The sequence below is a fragment of the Megalops cyprinoides genome, chromosome 1, assembly GCF_013368585.1.
Source record: "Megalops cyprinoides isolate fMegCyp1 chromosome 1, fMegCyp1.pri, whole genome shotgun sequence".
NCBI lineage: Eukaryota > Metazoa > Chordata > Actinopteri > Elopiformes > Megalopidae > Megalops > Megalops cyprinoides.
Window position 1 is genome coordinate 33,902,703 of NC_050583.1, and position 15,837 is coordinate 33,918,539.

At 41.6% G+C, this 15,837-nt stretch overlaps 2 protein-coding genes across 3 annotated transcripts; both read right to left on the minus strand.

The window, feature by feature from the left end:
• Positions 1-209: 209 nt before the first annotated feature.
• crp1 (C-reactive protein 1) lies at positions 210-2,679 on the minus strand. 2 transcript variants are annotated; one of them, XM_036534509.1, is made up of 3 exons: positions 2,592-2,679; positions 2,095-2,170; positions 210-1,748 (listed from the first exon to the last, which is right to left on the minus strand). In XM_036534509.1, the coding sequence occupies exons 1-3, from the start codon at positions 2,592-2,594 to the stop codon at positions 1,144-1,146; spliced, it is 684 nt and encodes a 227-aa protein (XP_036390402.1). In that variant the 5' UTR covers positions 2,595-2,679; the 3' UTR covers positions 210-1,143. The 2 variants fall into 2 exon arrangements, with proteins under 2 accessions (XP_036390402.1, XP_036390395.1); XM_036534502.1 differs by having other exon boundaries at positions 211-1,751.
• Positions 2,680-9,481: 6,802 nt separating this feature from the next.
• On the minus strand, positions 9,482-14,632 carry LOC118792501 (STIP1 homology and U box-containing protein 1-like). Its single transcript, XM_036550371.1, has 8 exons — positions 14,334-14,632; positions 13,056-13,296; positions 12,576-12,774; positions 12,079-12,244; positions 11,587-11,674; positions 11,181-11,237; positions 10,863-10,979; positions 9,482-9,628 (listed from the first exon to the last, which is right to left on the minus strand). The coding sequence occupies exons 2-8, from the start codon at positions 13,167-13,169 to the stop codon at positions 9,503-9,505; spliced, it is 867 nt and encodes a 288-aa protein (XP_036406264.1). The 5' UTR covers positions 13,170-13,296; positions 14,334-14,632; the 3' UTR covers positions 9,482-9,502.
• Positions 14,633-15,837: the final 1,205 nt, after the last annotated feature.

The following is a 15,837-nucleotide window of genomic DNA, read 5'->3' on the forward strand; positions in this document are numbered from 1 at the left end:
ATCTTAGCATCTTGATTTGATAAATCTTTCTTACAAAAACATCGGCATAGTGTCAGAAAACAGGAAACACAGGCCAAGCCATTAGAAAGGTAGTTAGTGTTAGAATTTATTCATTCGAGTGACTTTTTTTTTTTTTTTTTTTTTTTTACAAAGTAACAAATTAACATAACATTCAGTTAGATCAACATTTTTTTTCATACAGTAAGGCATATAATATGCCTTAAAGGGTAGTACAAATGTATTAACCTTAATCTGAACGCTTAATTTTCCAGTCACGGGTCCTAATCCAAAGTGGAGGTCTTCTCCTTACCGCAGGACCACAGAGACAACGCAATACTCCTTTCTGTCCTGCTTTCAAAATATCCCTTCCTATATGTATTCGTGTAGTTTCATGTTTGTAGGATTTCACTCCTTGTCCACGAAGTAGTTATTTGTTACCTTGGTTATTTTGACTGATTATTCAGATGTAATTTTCTTTAATGGTGTTCCTTCATATGCTGCTCATCTTGACTTCTCTGTTCAAAATTCACAAGGTTAACTTGCCCCTGCTTGCTTTTACTCTTTGTTACTTCTCCGCAACCTACAATTTCATTCCAAACACTCATCTAAAATATCATGCGCCTGCACACTGACCTTTTTGGACAAGTCTTCCATTTCTTCATTTCTACATTCTACATTCTGTTCGCTGCAGTTGTGGAAAAAACTAGCCTGAAACATAACTGTGCATTCAAACTTTCTCGTTCAATACCTTCAGATTGCTTGGTCCTTCGTCTTTCAAACAGATATGAAGGTCTACTCCTCTTCTGATTCCATTTGAACAAGTTTAATACTATCGATTTAATTTAAACATTTTTGTGTTCATTTTGGTTGATATAGTTTGTTTTTGCACGTAATAACATAAGCATTGTGATTAAGTAAGTGATTCATGCTATTATTTGTATTATTATTATCTTGCTCATTTTAAAAGGAATATAAGACCTGAATAAAGCAGAAGCACACCCATTTAGTAACCTGGTTTTTCCAAATGGGTAATACCACCTAAAACAAATTCATTGCTGATTATTCTTTACAGGCACAAAACGTTCATGGGCAAATCTTTACAGGTTCATGTACTGCCATCATCTAGAGCATAACTTGGTTATTTCAATCGGAAGCAACTAAAACATTCCCATTGATGTGGTACACAATGGTGTTCCAGTCAAAAATGTTGCCTTTGGTGACGCGTTGACCAGAATGCAACGCCGTAATCTGGCTTTCTGAGAGGACAAAGTCCCACATGTAAACATCAGAAATCTCGCCAACAAAACTCTGAATGGCTTCGTAATCCCCCAGGTACCTGTCGGGGTCCTGGCCGAGAAGGACGACGCCTTTGCCGCGAATCGTGTGCCCGGCTTTGTACACCTGTCGCGCGCTCCTCTTCCCGTCCACCCAGAAGGCAGAGAGGCCCGTCTTCGATTCCCACGTGAGGCACAAGCTCGTCTTGAAGGTGCTGAGCGGCGGGAGGTGAAAGGACGCTCCGCCCCCGCTCAGGTAGAAGGACACGCGCCCGTCCTTCTCGCGCCACACGTTCAGCTCGTCGAAGTCCGCGGTGCGGTACGCGAAGAGGATGATCTCTCGCTCCCCCTGCAGCTCCGTGGACAGCCGCATGCACAGCGTGAAGGCGTTCAACTCCAGGGGTTTCTGCGGGGTCAGCCTGACATAGCTGTAGTCCGTCTCGTACGGGAAAATCAGAGATTTTCCACTCAGACCTGCTGAAAGAGCGCAACCCAACACAGAAACACCTCATGTGAAACACCCGTGCATGGCCCATCAATCTCTGGACAAGAGCGTTGCTTGTATTCCTATAGGCTACAATCCCAGATAACCAATTCAATAATCTATGGATGAGTGAATGATGTCTGAACGAGTGAAAAATTAAAACAAACAAAAGAACATTTTAAGCAAAAGGTATTATTAAACTTTTAAAATTAAGTTCAATTCATGTTGTAAACCATTAGACCGTTACACTATTCTGAGGAATTAAGAAATGTTGAATGAATTTTATTTAAGATGAGATGGCCAGATGGACAATATAAAGGCAGGGGAGTGGTATACCTTCAGAGGCTGAGGAGAAAGTAAAGCCACAGAGGAGAAGAGGGACCACCAACACCCCCAGTTCACTGTAGGGAAGCTGCCAACACAAGTGAGAGAAAGATCATTCTGCGTACTCTCTCAGCATCAAGTGTACAATATGATAATTAAAATTTCAGACTGAAATAAAGGTACAAAATGCTAAGCAGGAAATTTGATTAAAAGAATAGTTCTTAGTATTGCTACAATATCAAATGTAAGTATAAAAAGTATACACACAGTAACCACACTGGAAAGAGGAATAGTGGCACAGTGTGGCACTTCAAAATTAAGCCAAAGAGTGTCACCTTTTCTAAGCAATACAATGATGCCTAAGCATATTGTGGTGCTGCAAATGTGGAATAACACAATAGATCATCAAGAGTTTCGTAGGCAACATTAACTTAAGTATTTAAACTTAAATATCTGCCTTTATGAGGGAGAATTTCTAAGAAAACCGTAATGTAACAATTTTGCCCTACCATCTCAATGTTGTGATCTCTCCAGCAGGTAAATACAGGCACAGTGCAACTGGTCTTGTTCTGTATCACATTGGGTCTGACTCCTCTTCCCTCCTTGCACAGAATATGACATCACATTCCCAGTGGGTTTGCTTACAAAAGATGGCTGTCTGTGCAATGGAGGATGGACAACACTGCCTCATTTGTGCAGCACAGGGAGACACACAGTTGTCAGATGTGGACTGAAGGTCACTGTTCTTTGGCATGTGATTCAAATATCAAACATGATGTCATGGTATGGTTGTCAAGGTTTGTGAGGAAAGGACCTGGGCTCAGACAATACAGGCAGTGTTGCTGACTGTTCTCAAAGTCAGAGAATAGTCTGAGTCAGTAACTGAAAATTCGGTAGTAAACAGACAATATCCAAAATGGCAGGCAAAAGTCAGAATCGTGATTACAGGCAGAGTTCATTCCTGAGAAGACAAACAGGCAATCATGACAGGCAAACAACAGGCAGGAATCAGGGTCAATATGGGCACAAAGTAGTCAGGCAAACAGGTCAGCAAAAATCCAGGGCAGTAGGCAAAAGGGTAAACCAAGACAAGCAGAGTCAGCAACACACAGTTACGGAACAGGCTTTCTAACAAAGGTAGGAACAAAACCGGTAAGGCACTGAAACAATCTGGCATTGAACAAAGAAAACAGCAGGGTATTCGTAGGCAGGCAGATGATGAGGGGAGGAGACACAGGTGTGCGGAACAGGATTCAGGTGATGGGCGTGGCAGAGTAACAGGAGGCGGGGAGGCAGGCAGGACAAGGAAACACATGGACCCGTAAACAAAAATAAAACCACCTGCACACAAAAAAAAAAAACAAGACACATCCACACAAACAGACAGGGAGAAACCAAGCAGCTCAGGCTGAAGTGCTGACAATGGGAGCTGTGTACAAACTAGAATAGGCTACCTAACTCAAAGACATAAACATTATTCTTGGTGGGATTCTAAATAAGAACCCATTTTAAGATGATGCTCTGTGTATAGCCTGAGCAAGAGATTCTCAGTGCAATAACCATGGAAAAGAGGGGTTGTAAGGACACAGGCCAATATTGGAACAATTTGTGTTGCTTATGTAAAGTTCTGAACGTACAGCTGAAGTGTGTATTATAAATATTAATAAAATATTAGAAAGAGTTACAAAAAAAAAAAAAACCCTACTGGTGTCAGTTTGACATCTATGTCCTGTCTCACATCTGGTCCTCATGGCATGGAGTATGCAGAGGTTTGGCAGCGCTCTGCCCAGCACTGCATCACACACTCCTGTCCCTACAGGAAGTGTCCATGTGGGGGTCTTTAAATCTATGAAGAGGAGTTCCAGGGCTGCAAGGAAATTACCACAGCTTCAGAGACCATTTGAGACATAATTCTGCATTGGGTAATCAAAGCCTATGATTCTCACACCTTGTAACAGGCACATTTATTCTAAACTTCAAAGCACATTCATGAAAAACAGTAGGACACTCAAAGATCAAAGCTGATGGCAAAACCTTGCCTGAGTTCTGTGAATGACTGACACATCACATTGTATACGTATACTACATTTTTTGTACGCGACACTTTAAGACTGTAGTAGTCTTACACATGCTGAATGACATCCCAAGTCTCCCTGCATAATCAAGACAGAGGAGGGATAGGGAATGAAGACATCTTTCAGAATTATCCATTAAAAAATCAATGAAATTCAGTATATTGTTTTATATAATTTAAAAAATTGACCAGTAATGACTTGTACTAAAAGTGGATGTAATGGTGAATTACTGTCAATGATTTGTCACTTCATTCTTGTACTTGCCAATATTACAATATATTTACACAATTATAAAAGTAACAGTTTTGAAATCTATGCCCATAGCAAATGTGCTCATAATCCAGCTGCGGATTTGTTTGAAGTTGGTAAATTCATGTTTTCAAGACTACATAATGTGGGGAGAAATCATGCAGCAAATGAAAGAATAATGACACACCAAATGTAAACCTTGTGACTGAAGACAAACGGTGACATACTTCTCCATCAATAAAAGTAATAAAACAGACTGAAATCATTCTTGTTTGTAATAAATTGTCTTTATTAGCTTGCCATTGTGCACGCAATTTAAATATCAACTCCATATTAGAGGGTGACACAGCTCACTGCATCAATCCACTGCGTGACATTCAAAGTTAGCCCAGATCGACCACTGTGCATCAGGATAGCCAGCATGTACAGTTCTGCTAGCTTTACAGTGAGGAGGATGCAGATTCCATAAATGACCTGTCACAAAAATGCCATACTCTGTCAGATACCACAACTTCTATACCAAGACGTTCGTAACTGGAGGAGGTATCAACATTTCACTCATTCTGAGGATTGAAGTAGTTGTCCAAGAGAAAGCATTTGCTGTAAATCCTAATCTAATTTGAGGTACTTCACTGGCATCTGAAACATAAGTCTGACTTGTATGAGGGCTCTACACACAGACCACCTGCAAAGTAGCCATTTCATAAGCAATGGAAAACAAAGCCCTCCAGAGAAATGCCACTGTCTTAGACCAGTAACATTAGGTTCCATGGCAACTGATGCCACCTGACCAAAACCTGCCCGTATCAAAGGGAGGAATATTTACTGAAAAGACTGTATACAGGGCTGTAAAGCACATTAACTGAATTTTTTCCAAAATCACACTGCAAAAAAGTACATAAAACCGCAAACTTGAGTGGGTGAATGTCAGGATACAACAAACACACACTGCATCTGCAACTCAATCACATTAAAACCTGAAACTTCCCAGATTTATGCTGAATATCATTCCCCTTTCCTGCTGCTGAAACTCCTGGCATGGGATGAGAGGAGCCATCTATGAGTCATCACTGGGATTCAAAGACAGAGGATTCAACTCCTATTAGCAGACTGGGTGTGCCAATGTTACACCTCTGCTAGTTAGTCTTCAGTTTATTCAGAGGGTCTGAACTTCATACCTTTTAATATCCATTTAGATAGAAGAGCTAAGTGCTCTTGTAGCCTGTTGACGAAAATACTCAGCCTACAGGAAAATTATGTCCATATTGCTACACACATGATCAAGTGTGGCCCCTGCCCATACTGATGAGGCCTTCACAACTGCTGAGAAGTCAGATTAATATCTGAAACTATGAGAGTAACTCAGACTAGAGGGAACAATGGGACATTTCTGTGTACAATATCTAGGCTATATTTATTACAAGATATTTACATTCATTTCAAATACCCTCAAAATCATCACAATCTTGTAGGATTAAGAATGGATTTTCACAATCCAATGTATTTACAAAGCCAAACCAAATGAACCTAAAGCTCACCAAACATTAACAAACCCCGGGAATAAGCATTTGCAGAAACTGATTGAATTGTAAATTTTACCACTACACAGTTCCATAACTACTGATGTAATGCACCAGCTGTTTTATGCATTCCCTCTGCTTTTTGAGAGGCTAAAAATCACAAATTAAGTAATTACAGCCATTTAGGAATAAAGGGAACACAGCCCATTAACGCCACACAGAGAAATTTCCCCTGTTCATTAAGCACATCTGTTTAACTCTGATCACTTTTTGGAGGAGGACAATCCTCATTTGTGCGGAGTAATAAATATACAATCTGCCATCTACAATGGAAAACTGTACTGTGGAGGATGGCCTGTCATTAAAGAAAAAACAATTACCTACTAGTAAGTAGTTAATTAACTACTAACAAATGCTCTGAGGCATCAGCATCAACAAATATACTTCAGCACACAATCATCCAGAGGAGAGACCCACCTTCGACACTGTACATAAAGTTCTACACAACCATACACAGAGGTACAGACATTTCAGAAATCAAAGAGCTAGGAGGAGGCCACATCACCACACAGCTGGACAGTGAGTGAGTAAACATAAAGCAGAGCTTCCTCAACTTTGGCCTGTGGCTGCCCTGTGTATTTGTGATTGTTCCTATTAACCAAAGAGACTGAAATGTGCATTTAGGCCTTTTCATGATTTTGTCCCAATACAGACTTTAAGTGAGTGCAGGTTTGGTCTCTGAGTGCTTTGTTTTCCACAAGCAGCCAAGATAATTAGCACCAAGTTAGTTACTAACCAGGAAGCCACACTTTCAGCATTTACAACCCTAGTGTGATTTTATGTCATTCACTCAATCAAGCCAATTCAACCCCAATGGCATTCTTTGCCACAGACAGAGCACATTACAAAAAATTAATGTGCAAGTTCGCTCAGAACCTTTCTGATTGATTAGCAGGTCAATAAATGAAAACGGACATTCATTCTTTGCAGCACGTGTGCATCACAGAGTTGATTATCACATTATGTGACCTCAGAGGACAAATCACTCAAAGTGCTTAATTCAGGACAATTACCAACTCGTTACATCTGCGGACTTGCAGAGAAAACTAGCATGTACAGGGAGGCCTGAGGCCTGCTTGGTAAGCCCTGATACAAAGCACGTTTGTGAATGAGGGGGAAAAAAATAAAGAAAATAAAGACAGATAAAGAAAGGAAAAATAAATTTGGGGATGGAAGGGATTTGCGTCTCAGACAAAACTTGAACACACTCACTCAAAGGTTGCACTATAGTCAAAAAGTGTCACTATAAAATGGCATTTCTTAAATGCCTGTGAAATGAGAATAGCAAAACACAGCATAAGAAAATACAATCTACCACAGAGGTGAAACAGAGCTGGGGTTCTGAACCACCTCATCCACAATCAGAGATCCATTCAAATGTTTCTGTGTACCTCAAATATTCCAAATCAAATATTTAAAAGGCTACTTCTTTGCTCTTTGCAGGCAGGTCTACGTGATTGCAAAATCTTCTGTAGCAACATCCTAAACTGATTTAGTTTTGGTATGCTGGTGAACGATAAGTAGAATTTGGATCTTAACTGGGACTATAATTTACATATAATCACAAAACAGCCCTTCCAACATTGGTTTGACATACATATTAAGGCAAATGTAGACACAATTACAAATTCATTCAACAATGCACCATACACCTTGCCTCATCACTTTGCAATATTTATTTTAATAACTTACTGCACAGAATTTTACCTCCTGGCAGAGTTTTAAATGGCAACATTAATTGAAAGAAATGTGACTTTAAATTTTAAAGAATGAAGTAAAATGTTAAGTTGATTTTAGGGTTGATATTAAAACACAAACTATGCTTTCACAATGCATATCTGCTTTTGAACTATGGAGGGGCCTCTAACCCTCAGACTGTGATTCTTTAAAAAAAGATGCCTTAGAAATGAATTGAACCCCAAAAAGAAATCAAAGGTTTACTGTAACTGTTCCATTTTAATACTCAGCATCTGTAAGAGACAGAGAGATTTGATACAGAGTCAGAACTGAATCCTCTCAACAAATGCCTTCCCAATGTAATGCAAATATCTTGCTTCTCTCATTGCGAGCCTGTCCACCTCTACTGATCCTGTAAAAAAGCAGTCCTGGTTTCAATGCATAGCACTTGCAGGGGTAGGGTAAAATCATAATGAATGCCACTGACACAATGCCATCTACTGAGGAATCATACATCTAATCCCTTGCTCCTCAGAATTACGTAAATATTTTTTTCTGTCTAGCATTATAGAGGTCAAACTGTATGCAAACCTATACATATAAAAACTAAGGTCAATATGATTGGTTTCCGCTGCAATCTAAAATCACCTTTAATGCATTGTGCAGGCTTGAAAGAACACACAATTACTCAGACTGTGGCCCAGGGAAATCTGCAACACTGTAAGCTGAGGAAGAGGCCATTTTAGCATGCGTTTCTGCTGGCTTCGCACTGGATCAGCAGACACAACATGGTTCGAATTGTAACATTCAGCTCATTTCTCACACACCTTTACACGGTTCACCAGCCAGACACACTAGGGGTAAGTGTGTGATGATTTCCATGACAACAAGCAGAAACATATTCCTCATCAATTCTGCTTCCTCCGTTATAAAAGCTACCCATATCATGTCCCGGTTGAGACAACGCAAATCAAGATCCTTGAACAATCTTCTTCTTCATAATGATAAAACATTTATCCAGGAAAAAACAAATGCAGTGAAACAACCACGCTAGAGACGGAGAGGGAGAGGGAGGGAACTGCATGATGTCATCTTCCTCCGTCCTTTTATTGACAGTGCCAAGACAGATTTGGCTCAGGTGAGCTGCACATACCTAGCACAAGCCTGGCCACTGGAATGCTACACCTCACGGGGATCAGCCTCACCTCCTGTCAGGCCAGTGGGTAAAGCATTAGTCAAACCTATTCCCATAATGCACTTCTGCTTTTGCATACATATACAATCTGTTTTAAAAGCTTGATTTTTTTTAAGTGTTGCAGAACACTATTTGATTGCAATATTATTTGGAATTGTTTTTGGTACTTCAGGCGAAGAGGATCCTGTCTGTATGCAAGGAGTAGGACAGCACCACCAACAAAAGAAGTGGTACACGATTTAAAAAAAAAAAAAAAATTAAAATAATATTGGAACCAATAGGAAAAAGTAGAAGATAAAATGGTCAGTGTGTAGAAGAGGACCATTGCAGGGCAATCTGTAAGGTAACAGGAGGAACTGTGAAGAAAGAGTGGGAGGTACTGGGCCACTGTGTGTGTGTGTGTGTGTGTGTGCGCTGTGTTCTGGGGTGGCAAGGGCTGGGGCACACAAACCAACAGGCTGAGAGAAATGGAGGGAACAATGGCAAAGTGTTGATGAGGGTCACAGTCGGGCTTCCGCGCTCCTGTTCGGCAGTCTGTTGCGTGGCCCCTGTGTTTAAAGTGCAAATCCAGGAGAGGGTACTGTTTTTTTGTTGTTGGTTCTTTTTTCTTTGCTTTTTTTAAAAAAAAAATCTATTTCCCTGGCTCAGTAGTCCTCCACCCAGCCATTCTCCAGGATGAAGGCGTCTATCACCTCCTTCATGGCCAGGTTGGGGATCAGCTGGTCCTGGGTCAAAGGGCTCCGGGTAACAGGGTCAAAATGTCCAACTCGCTGAAGCACAGAGCAGAAATATAGGTGTCATAAACGGCGGAGAAACTCAAAATTATTTAATCTTAACAGACAGCAAAATGAAGTGGCTTCGGTTAGCACAGCTGCAACACGATCACTGTCAGCACCCTTATCTCAAAAGTCACAGCTGCTGACGTCTGCTCTGATGTCATCTAATCAATGTCAAAACAATGTTAGTCATTAAAAACATCCTGAGAAGCTAATGATTAATGCCAACGTAGGCTGTTAGGGGGTTTGTACAGCATACTGATTTTCATTGCACAAGCAATTCTTATTTTTAGCTTTAGTCAGTGTTTCTCAATCCTACTCCTGGAGCCCCCCTGTCCTGTCGCCCCTGTCTTCTATCTATCTTTGTTCCAAACACACCTGATTGAAATGACTACCATGCTCTTGATTAAATCAGGTGTGCTCAGGTGTGCCACAGTTCAGTCAGGTAGGTAGAGCAGGGAAAGATGGAAAATGTGCAGAGTAGGGGGGCCCCAGGAGCAGGATTGAGAATCAGTGGTTTAAGTTGATGCATCATGTCCCCAGTGATCCAAAAATACACAATTTTCCTGCCAATCACTACTAGCTTGGTACGTATCTAAGTAGGTAACAGGCTAGCTCATCAAATTATGCGCAACAGTTTGCATTGACAAGTGTATTGAACTTAATAATGAATCATCAATTACTGTACTTGGTAGTGAATAAATGGGAGAAAATCATCATTTATATTTTAACTGGTTTTGAGGGTTTTTAATATCTTTACATAAGTGGTCTATGAATATGATGTACACATATAACTTAGCAAAGCACAGCTCAAGCCCTGAGCTGCTGGGCAGTGTTTAAAGAAGTTCCAAATTTATGTTGAAGTTGTAATGTTATGTTTAAGGTGTAAAAAGTACTACCTGAAAGACCACACCATTTTAAACATTATTCATTCATTTTGCAGATGCCCATAACCAGGGTGTATTAGATGGCTTATAATTTTATAAAACGATTAAACAGCTGGGTACAAACAAGCAATTCAGGTTAAGTATCTAGTTCAGCAGTTAAAACAGCAGTGCACCAGCTGGGATCGAACCTGCAGTCTTCTGGTTATAATCCCAGTGTTCTACCCAACACTGCTACCTGCAACACAATGGAATTCAGCCCCAGAGGACCTCTGCAAAGAGCATCCCCTCCCTGTGTGACGTTGAGTACCTTTCCCTAGTTCAGAGGTTCAGCTGGGGCTTACCTGTAGGTGCTCCTCGATGTCTTTGCGGTCATAGGTGATCCCACTGGGGGTGATGCAGGGCTCTCTCATAAGCTCAAAGCTGATCTTTCCACACAGGTAGTCTGGAATCTCGCGCTTCTGTGAATTTGAACACAAAAAGGAGCCTCAGAACACTCTCCCCTGTGTGGCTGGATCAGTGATACAGCGCTGGGAAGGAAGCTTATGGAACAATGCTGCTTATTCAAAGGCAAGAATGCTGGGTGAGCAATCTGGGGAAGGAACAACACAGCTGGCCCGTACACTGAGCTAACAGAGGGTGTCACGCTACCGTACACTCACCTTTCTCTTCTCATCCACCTGAGAGAAGAGCTCATCCATGTCTGACAGGTACTTATCCTGCTCAGCAGAAGAGAACACCAGTCACTGAAACAGAAGCTAGGAGGACATTCACAATGAAAGGACTAAGACAGCAACTCTACCCCTTGATGGCAATGGAGGTCAGGACTAACAGCAGAGCCACAATGCAAACCAAAGAACAACAAACCTCTCAGCTACAATCACCCTGAAAGGGCACTGCGTTCATCTCAAGAGGCAAGCTGCCGTGTAAAGCGGTTGTGCAGCTGGACCAAATCAATTGTGCGGCCCTGATGTACCAAACAGCCATGCATAAATTAACAGAGGCCCTGAAAAGAATGGCCACTGCTTTTCAGGCTACAACACAGCTACGAACACACTCAAGACTCACATGTTTTGACTGGATCTTGGCTATTTCATTCCTGTTTCTGTTGTCTTCCAAACTGTCCTCTTGCTTCTCCCGGAAATTTTCCAGCTCCCTGAGTATATGTCCAGAGACAGAGCACCAATGCAATTGCTGCAGATCTTGACTTTCTACATACACTCTAACTTGGACTATTTCCAACTGCTAAGACCACTATAATGTATTCTGCTTCGCATTTAATATGACCTCACATTCCCAGATAACCTTCCCCATATTGTCAGAAGGCTCATCCTTGACTATTAAGTTACTCATTTATTCTATTTAAAATTATATTTCAGACACCTAGGTGCAGACTGTAACATATAACAACACTGCACATCTCTTCAGCTGTTTTATCTCAAAACAACCACAAATCCAACACTTACACCACAGTAAATGGTTCCGCATCAGTGCTATACAGTTCTGCTGTCCAAAATGCATTGTTTTAGCAGAACACACAAGAACAGAAGGCCTGCTCACCTCTCTTTCTCTGCTAGGATTAGTTTGGTTAGATAGGCATGCAGCTCGTTCTCTTGGTTGATGCGCTTCTCCTCGATGCTGTTCCAGCGTTTCTTCTTGGCTATCCTGAGAGCACTGGGGATGTCATCCCCGAAATTCAACCGCTGCTCTTTCGCTAGGTTGTAGGCTGACAATACAAAACAGGGCAAAAAAAAAGCAAGACACGCACTTCATTCATTCAGAATTATTGATTTAAGTCCATGAATTGTTCCCATTACTACTAATGTTGTGGAGGTTTCCATGCTTATCGTTTTAAGGGTGCTGAGTTCCATTAAGGATCAAAAGGTAATATATGGAACAGGCTCTGATAAAATCTAAGAAGCAACAAAAAAACACGACTTAATCACAAATACAGAGCTCCCAAATATCCTCTTTACAGACACATAATGTCACATTGGTAATTTTGGGGGGAAAAAAAGTGCCATAGAACAGAAGTGTAGACTGGATGCCGGTCGGACCTCTTTGCAGGTTGCCAATGGCTTCATCATAGTTCTCCAACTCCAGGTGACACTGGCCCAAGAAGAAGTGTGCCTTGACTGACTGGCTGTCCAATTCCAGTGCATGCTTACAGTCAGCCAAGGCCTTGTCGTACTGCTGCAGTTTCACGTAGCACAGCGCCCGATTAGTGTAGTACACAGCTACTGAGGGGTTCCGGTTCTGGGGATGAATAAAACCATTTAAAAAGAGTGAAACAAAGTTACTTTGTGGAGAAGGTGCAATTACTTTAAGAATGGACATTCATTAAGAATGTACATCGGACCCATCCTAAGAAAAGACAGTAATGCCTGAACATTCTGGATCACCAGCATTTAGGTAACCATTAGAATTAGTGGAGAATGGACAGCTGAGCATCTGGGGCAAATCAGCTCCCTTCCTCCCCTACAGCGCCCTTCTGGACCGCAGCCTCAGAGGCCCTCCCCTCCCGCTGCAGCACTCACGATGGCTTTGCTGTAGCAGACGGCGGCCTCCTGGTACTTGCGGCTGAGGAACAGGCGGTTGCCCTGCTCCTTCAGCTCCTGCGCGGAGGCACTCTTCTCGGGGCTGCCCGCCATCTTCTCCGCCAGCCCCGCGGCGCCCTCTCCCCCCTGCTTCCCTATCCTGCTCCCCGTGTCTCCGGCTGGACGCCCGCCGCTCCCTCGAGCCGCGTCAGGTGGGGAGCTCTGGCCTCTCCTCGCAGAGCTGGAGACAGAGCGGCACCACAGGTCACTGACGGCAGCTCACAGCAGCAAGATGCACTGAAGGGCGGGAGCATCAACATACTGGAGCGCTAAAGAACCTGTGAAAACTGGTCCACTAGGCAAGCGTAACAATGTGGATGATCCAAAGGCAGGAAAAACGTAAATGTTCTATGTTACCCAATAGCATAAAATAACTGGAGTGTACGAGTTTGTAGCTGTCGTTTAGTGGGATGATAACATCAGAGAGCTTTCTGCAATCTCTACAAGCAGCACGAAAACGTACAGTAACGATGCAGCTAGTTTTTCTCTTCTTCTTCAATCGGGGGTAAAGGCTGTCAGTCCTGCCACTATCCGCGTATACCTGGAGCGGCAGAACCGCCTGGGTCTCCATCACTGATGCAACGCGTCCAGCATTCTCTCTCTATCACAGAGCATCAATACGATAACGGGCCGTTCAGCGTTCACAACACTTTGCAGATAAGAATATAATACATTTACAAAACAGCGCTTGCTAATTTGAAAACACATCATTCATTCAGACATAAATCGTTATTCCATACAAGCAATGACAGGTAGCTACAACCAATGTTTCAATTGTAGATAGTTGTTGCCAGCAGGACAACAAACAGCCTAAGTACTCAAGTAACTCACTTATCTAGCTTTCCAACGTTGAGTGTACCGTGCAGACCACTCTGCAGGATTAGCCAACTAACAGGCTATGGAAGAAAAGACATATAACTTAACATGCGAATACATAAATAGCCATTCAGCTTGCTGTATTTGCAAGCTAGTCTACCTCACTAGTTACCTGATTTTAGTCATTATCTACGTTAGCTAGCTAACGATAACTAATTTAATAGCGTTGTTTGTATACCTATCAGCAGTAGGTAGCTAGCTGGAAATTAGCAAAGAGCTAAATGTAGTGGGTGTTTTGATAAATTATTTCACTCAGTCAGGTTAACCGATACAGCTAAACCGATCAGCTCATAGAAACAGACCATGTTTAGCTATCAACCTTGCTACCGCTCCAAAACTTACCGGACAGAAACAGAAGCCTTCGCGGCTGCCGCAGCTCTTTCCTGCGGCTACTGTCAACGGGCAATATCGAGGTCCTGTTTCAGTCTGTGTGGCCTCAAAAAAGTATAACAGATGGGGTTTCTTTCCCTAACCCCCGCCTTTGTTACAACAATAATACAGTTAGTGTCAACAACACATAAACAGAGGTAACTAGTTGTAAAGAATCGTCATGCTTGATGGTTTTGCCCGTGTTGCTGACTGTTACATTCGCAACACTACCTAGTTAGCTAGCTAAGTTGTTTTGATGATGACGCAGCCGCTATCGGAAGTCCTCCTCAAAAAACAGTGAGGCCAAATGTGGACTCGGAAGTACATCACTGGCTATTACATCGATTTTAACCAGCGATTGGGACGTGATTTGATCGAACAACCCAAAATGGATTTTTTAAAAATATATATATTATTTTTTTATTTTATTTTTTAAAAGCAATTTTGAGTCGAGTTAAGAGAACCACTGACTGACTCTGTGATGTAATTTACTGTCTCGTTAACGCTAGTGATTTCGGTTCAATGGAATGCGGTGATCCGCCACACAAACACAATCGATCAACACGAACGCGACACGAATAGTCAACCATGATGTAGCTACCTATGCATACTTGGAGGGCGTAAACAACCAAACATTTTGTTTCACTGCGCCTTTGTTTATTGCTGTTTGCTTGTATGCACAGGCCTACTTACCTCTATGCTTACTTAGCTAAACGCAAACTTTTTTGTCTATTTAGTTTGTTCTTTGCCATAGGAGAACCAACTAGTTATGCCAATAAAGCAGTTTGGATTGAATTGAACTGAACTGAGTTGAATTAAACATTGTTGTGCCTCTAGTTCTAGGCATTCTGGAGCCATCTTGTGTATTTGTTATATTGCATTTGCTACTTTGAGCTAGTTAATTGTGGTGCCATGGTTACGGTAAACTTTGACCTTCAGAATAGATAGCAGGTAGTATTTGATTGTTCTTCATTAGAAGAGCACATAGTTGCATGTGCATGAGTGATTTTTTTTCTCTTTTTTTGCTTTATTGGCTTCCATCCATTCCATTTTATCTTAGAAAACACTAAGTATATGGTATAACAGTTTGGTTTTTGTACTACGTTTATTAATACTACTTTAGTGAAATGATATTAGCCTAACATAATTTATATTCTTTATGACCCTTATCAGTGCATTGTAGATGAAGAGCATAATTAGCACTCAGGTCCCCTTGGCTTTATGTATAGCTAGTTTTAGCTGTATATAGCCTCTGATGCTATATGGTAGCCTTTTACAAATTAAAATGGTGTTCAGTACAACACTGTTTATAGTACATTATTCATGTTCATTTTACTGAGCCTTTGAATACAGCTTATAGCTAGCCATACTATGTGCTTGTGGTCCTGCTATTATGCACTCATTAATTAAGTACCCACGAAGGTATTTTAGCATTACACAGGATTCTACTGGAATTTATACAGTGTTCCTGCATATG

Coding starts and splice junctions, on each gene's coding strand:
- LOC118792501 (XM_036550371.1), bottom strand. CDS start 13,169: ATGGCGGGCAGCCCCGAGAAGAGTGCCTCCGCGCAGGAGCTGAAGGAG. Junction 12,775..13,055: donor TCTGCTACAGCAAAGCCATC/GTGAGTGCTGCA, acceptor ATTCATCCCCAG/AACCGGAACCCCTCAGTAGC. Junction 11,675..12,078: donor ATCCTAGCAGAGAAAGAGAG/GTGAGCAGGCCT, acceptor ACATATACTCAG/GGAGCTGGAAAATTTCCGGG.
- crp1 (XM_036534502.1), bottom strand. Junction 1,752..2,094: donor TTTCTCCTCAGCCTCTGAAG/GTATACCACTCC, acceptor GCGCTCTTTCAG/CAGGTCTGAGTGGAAAATCT.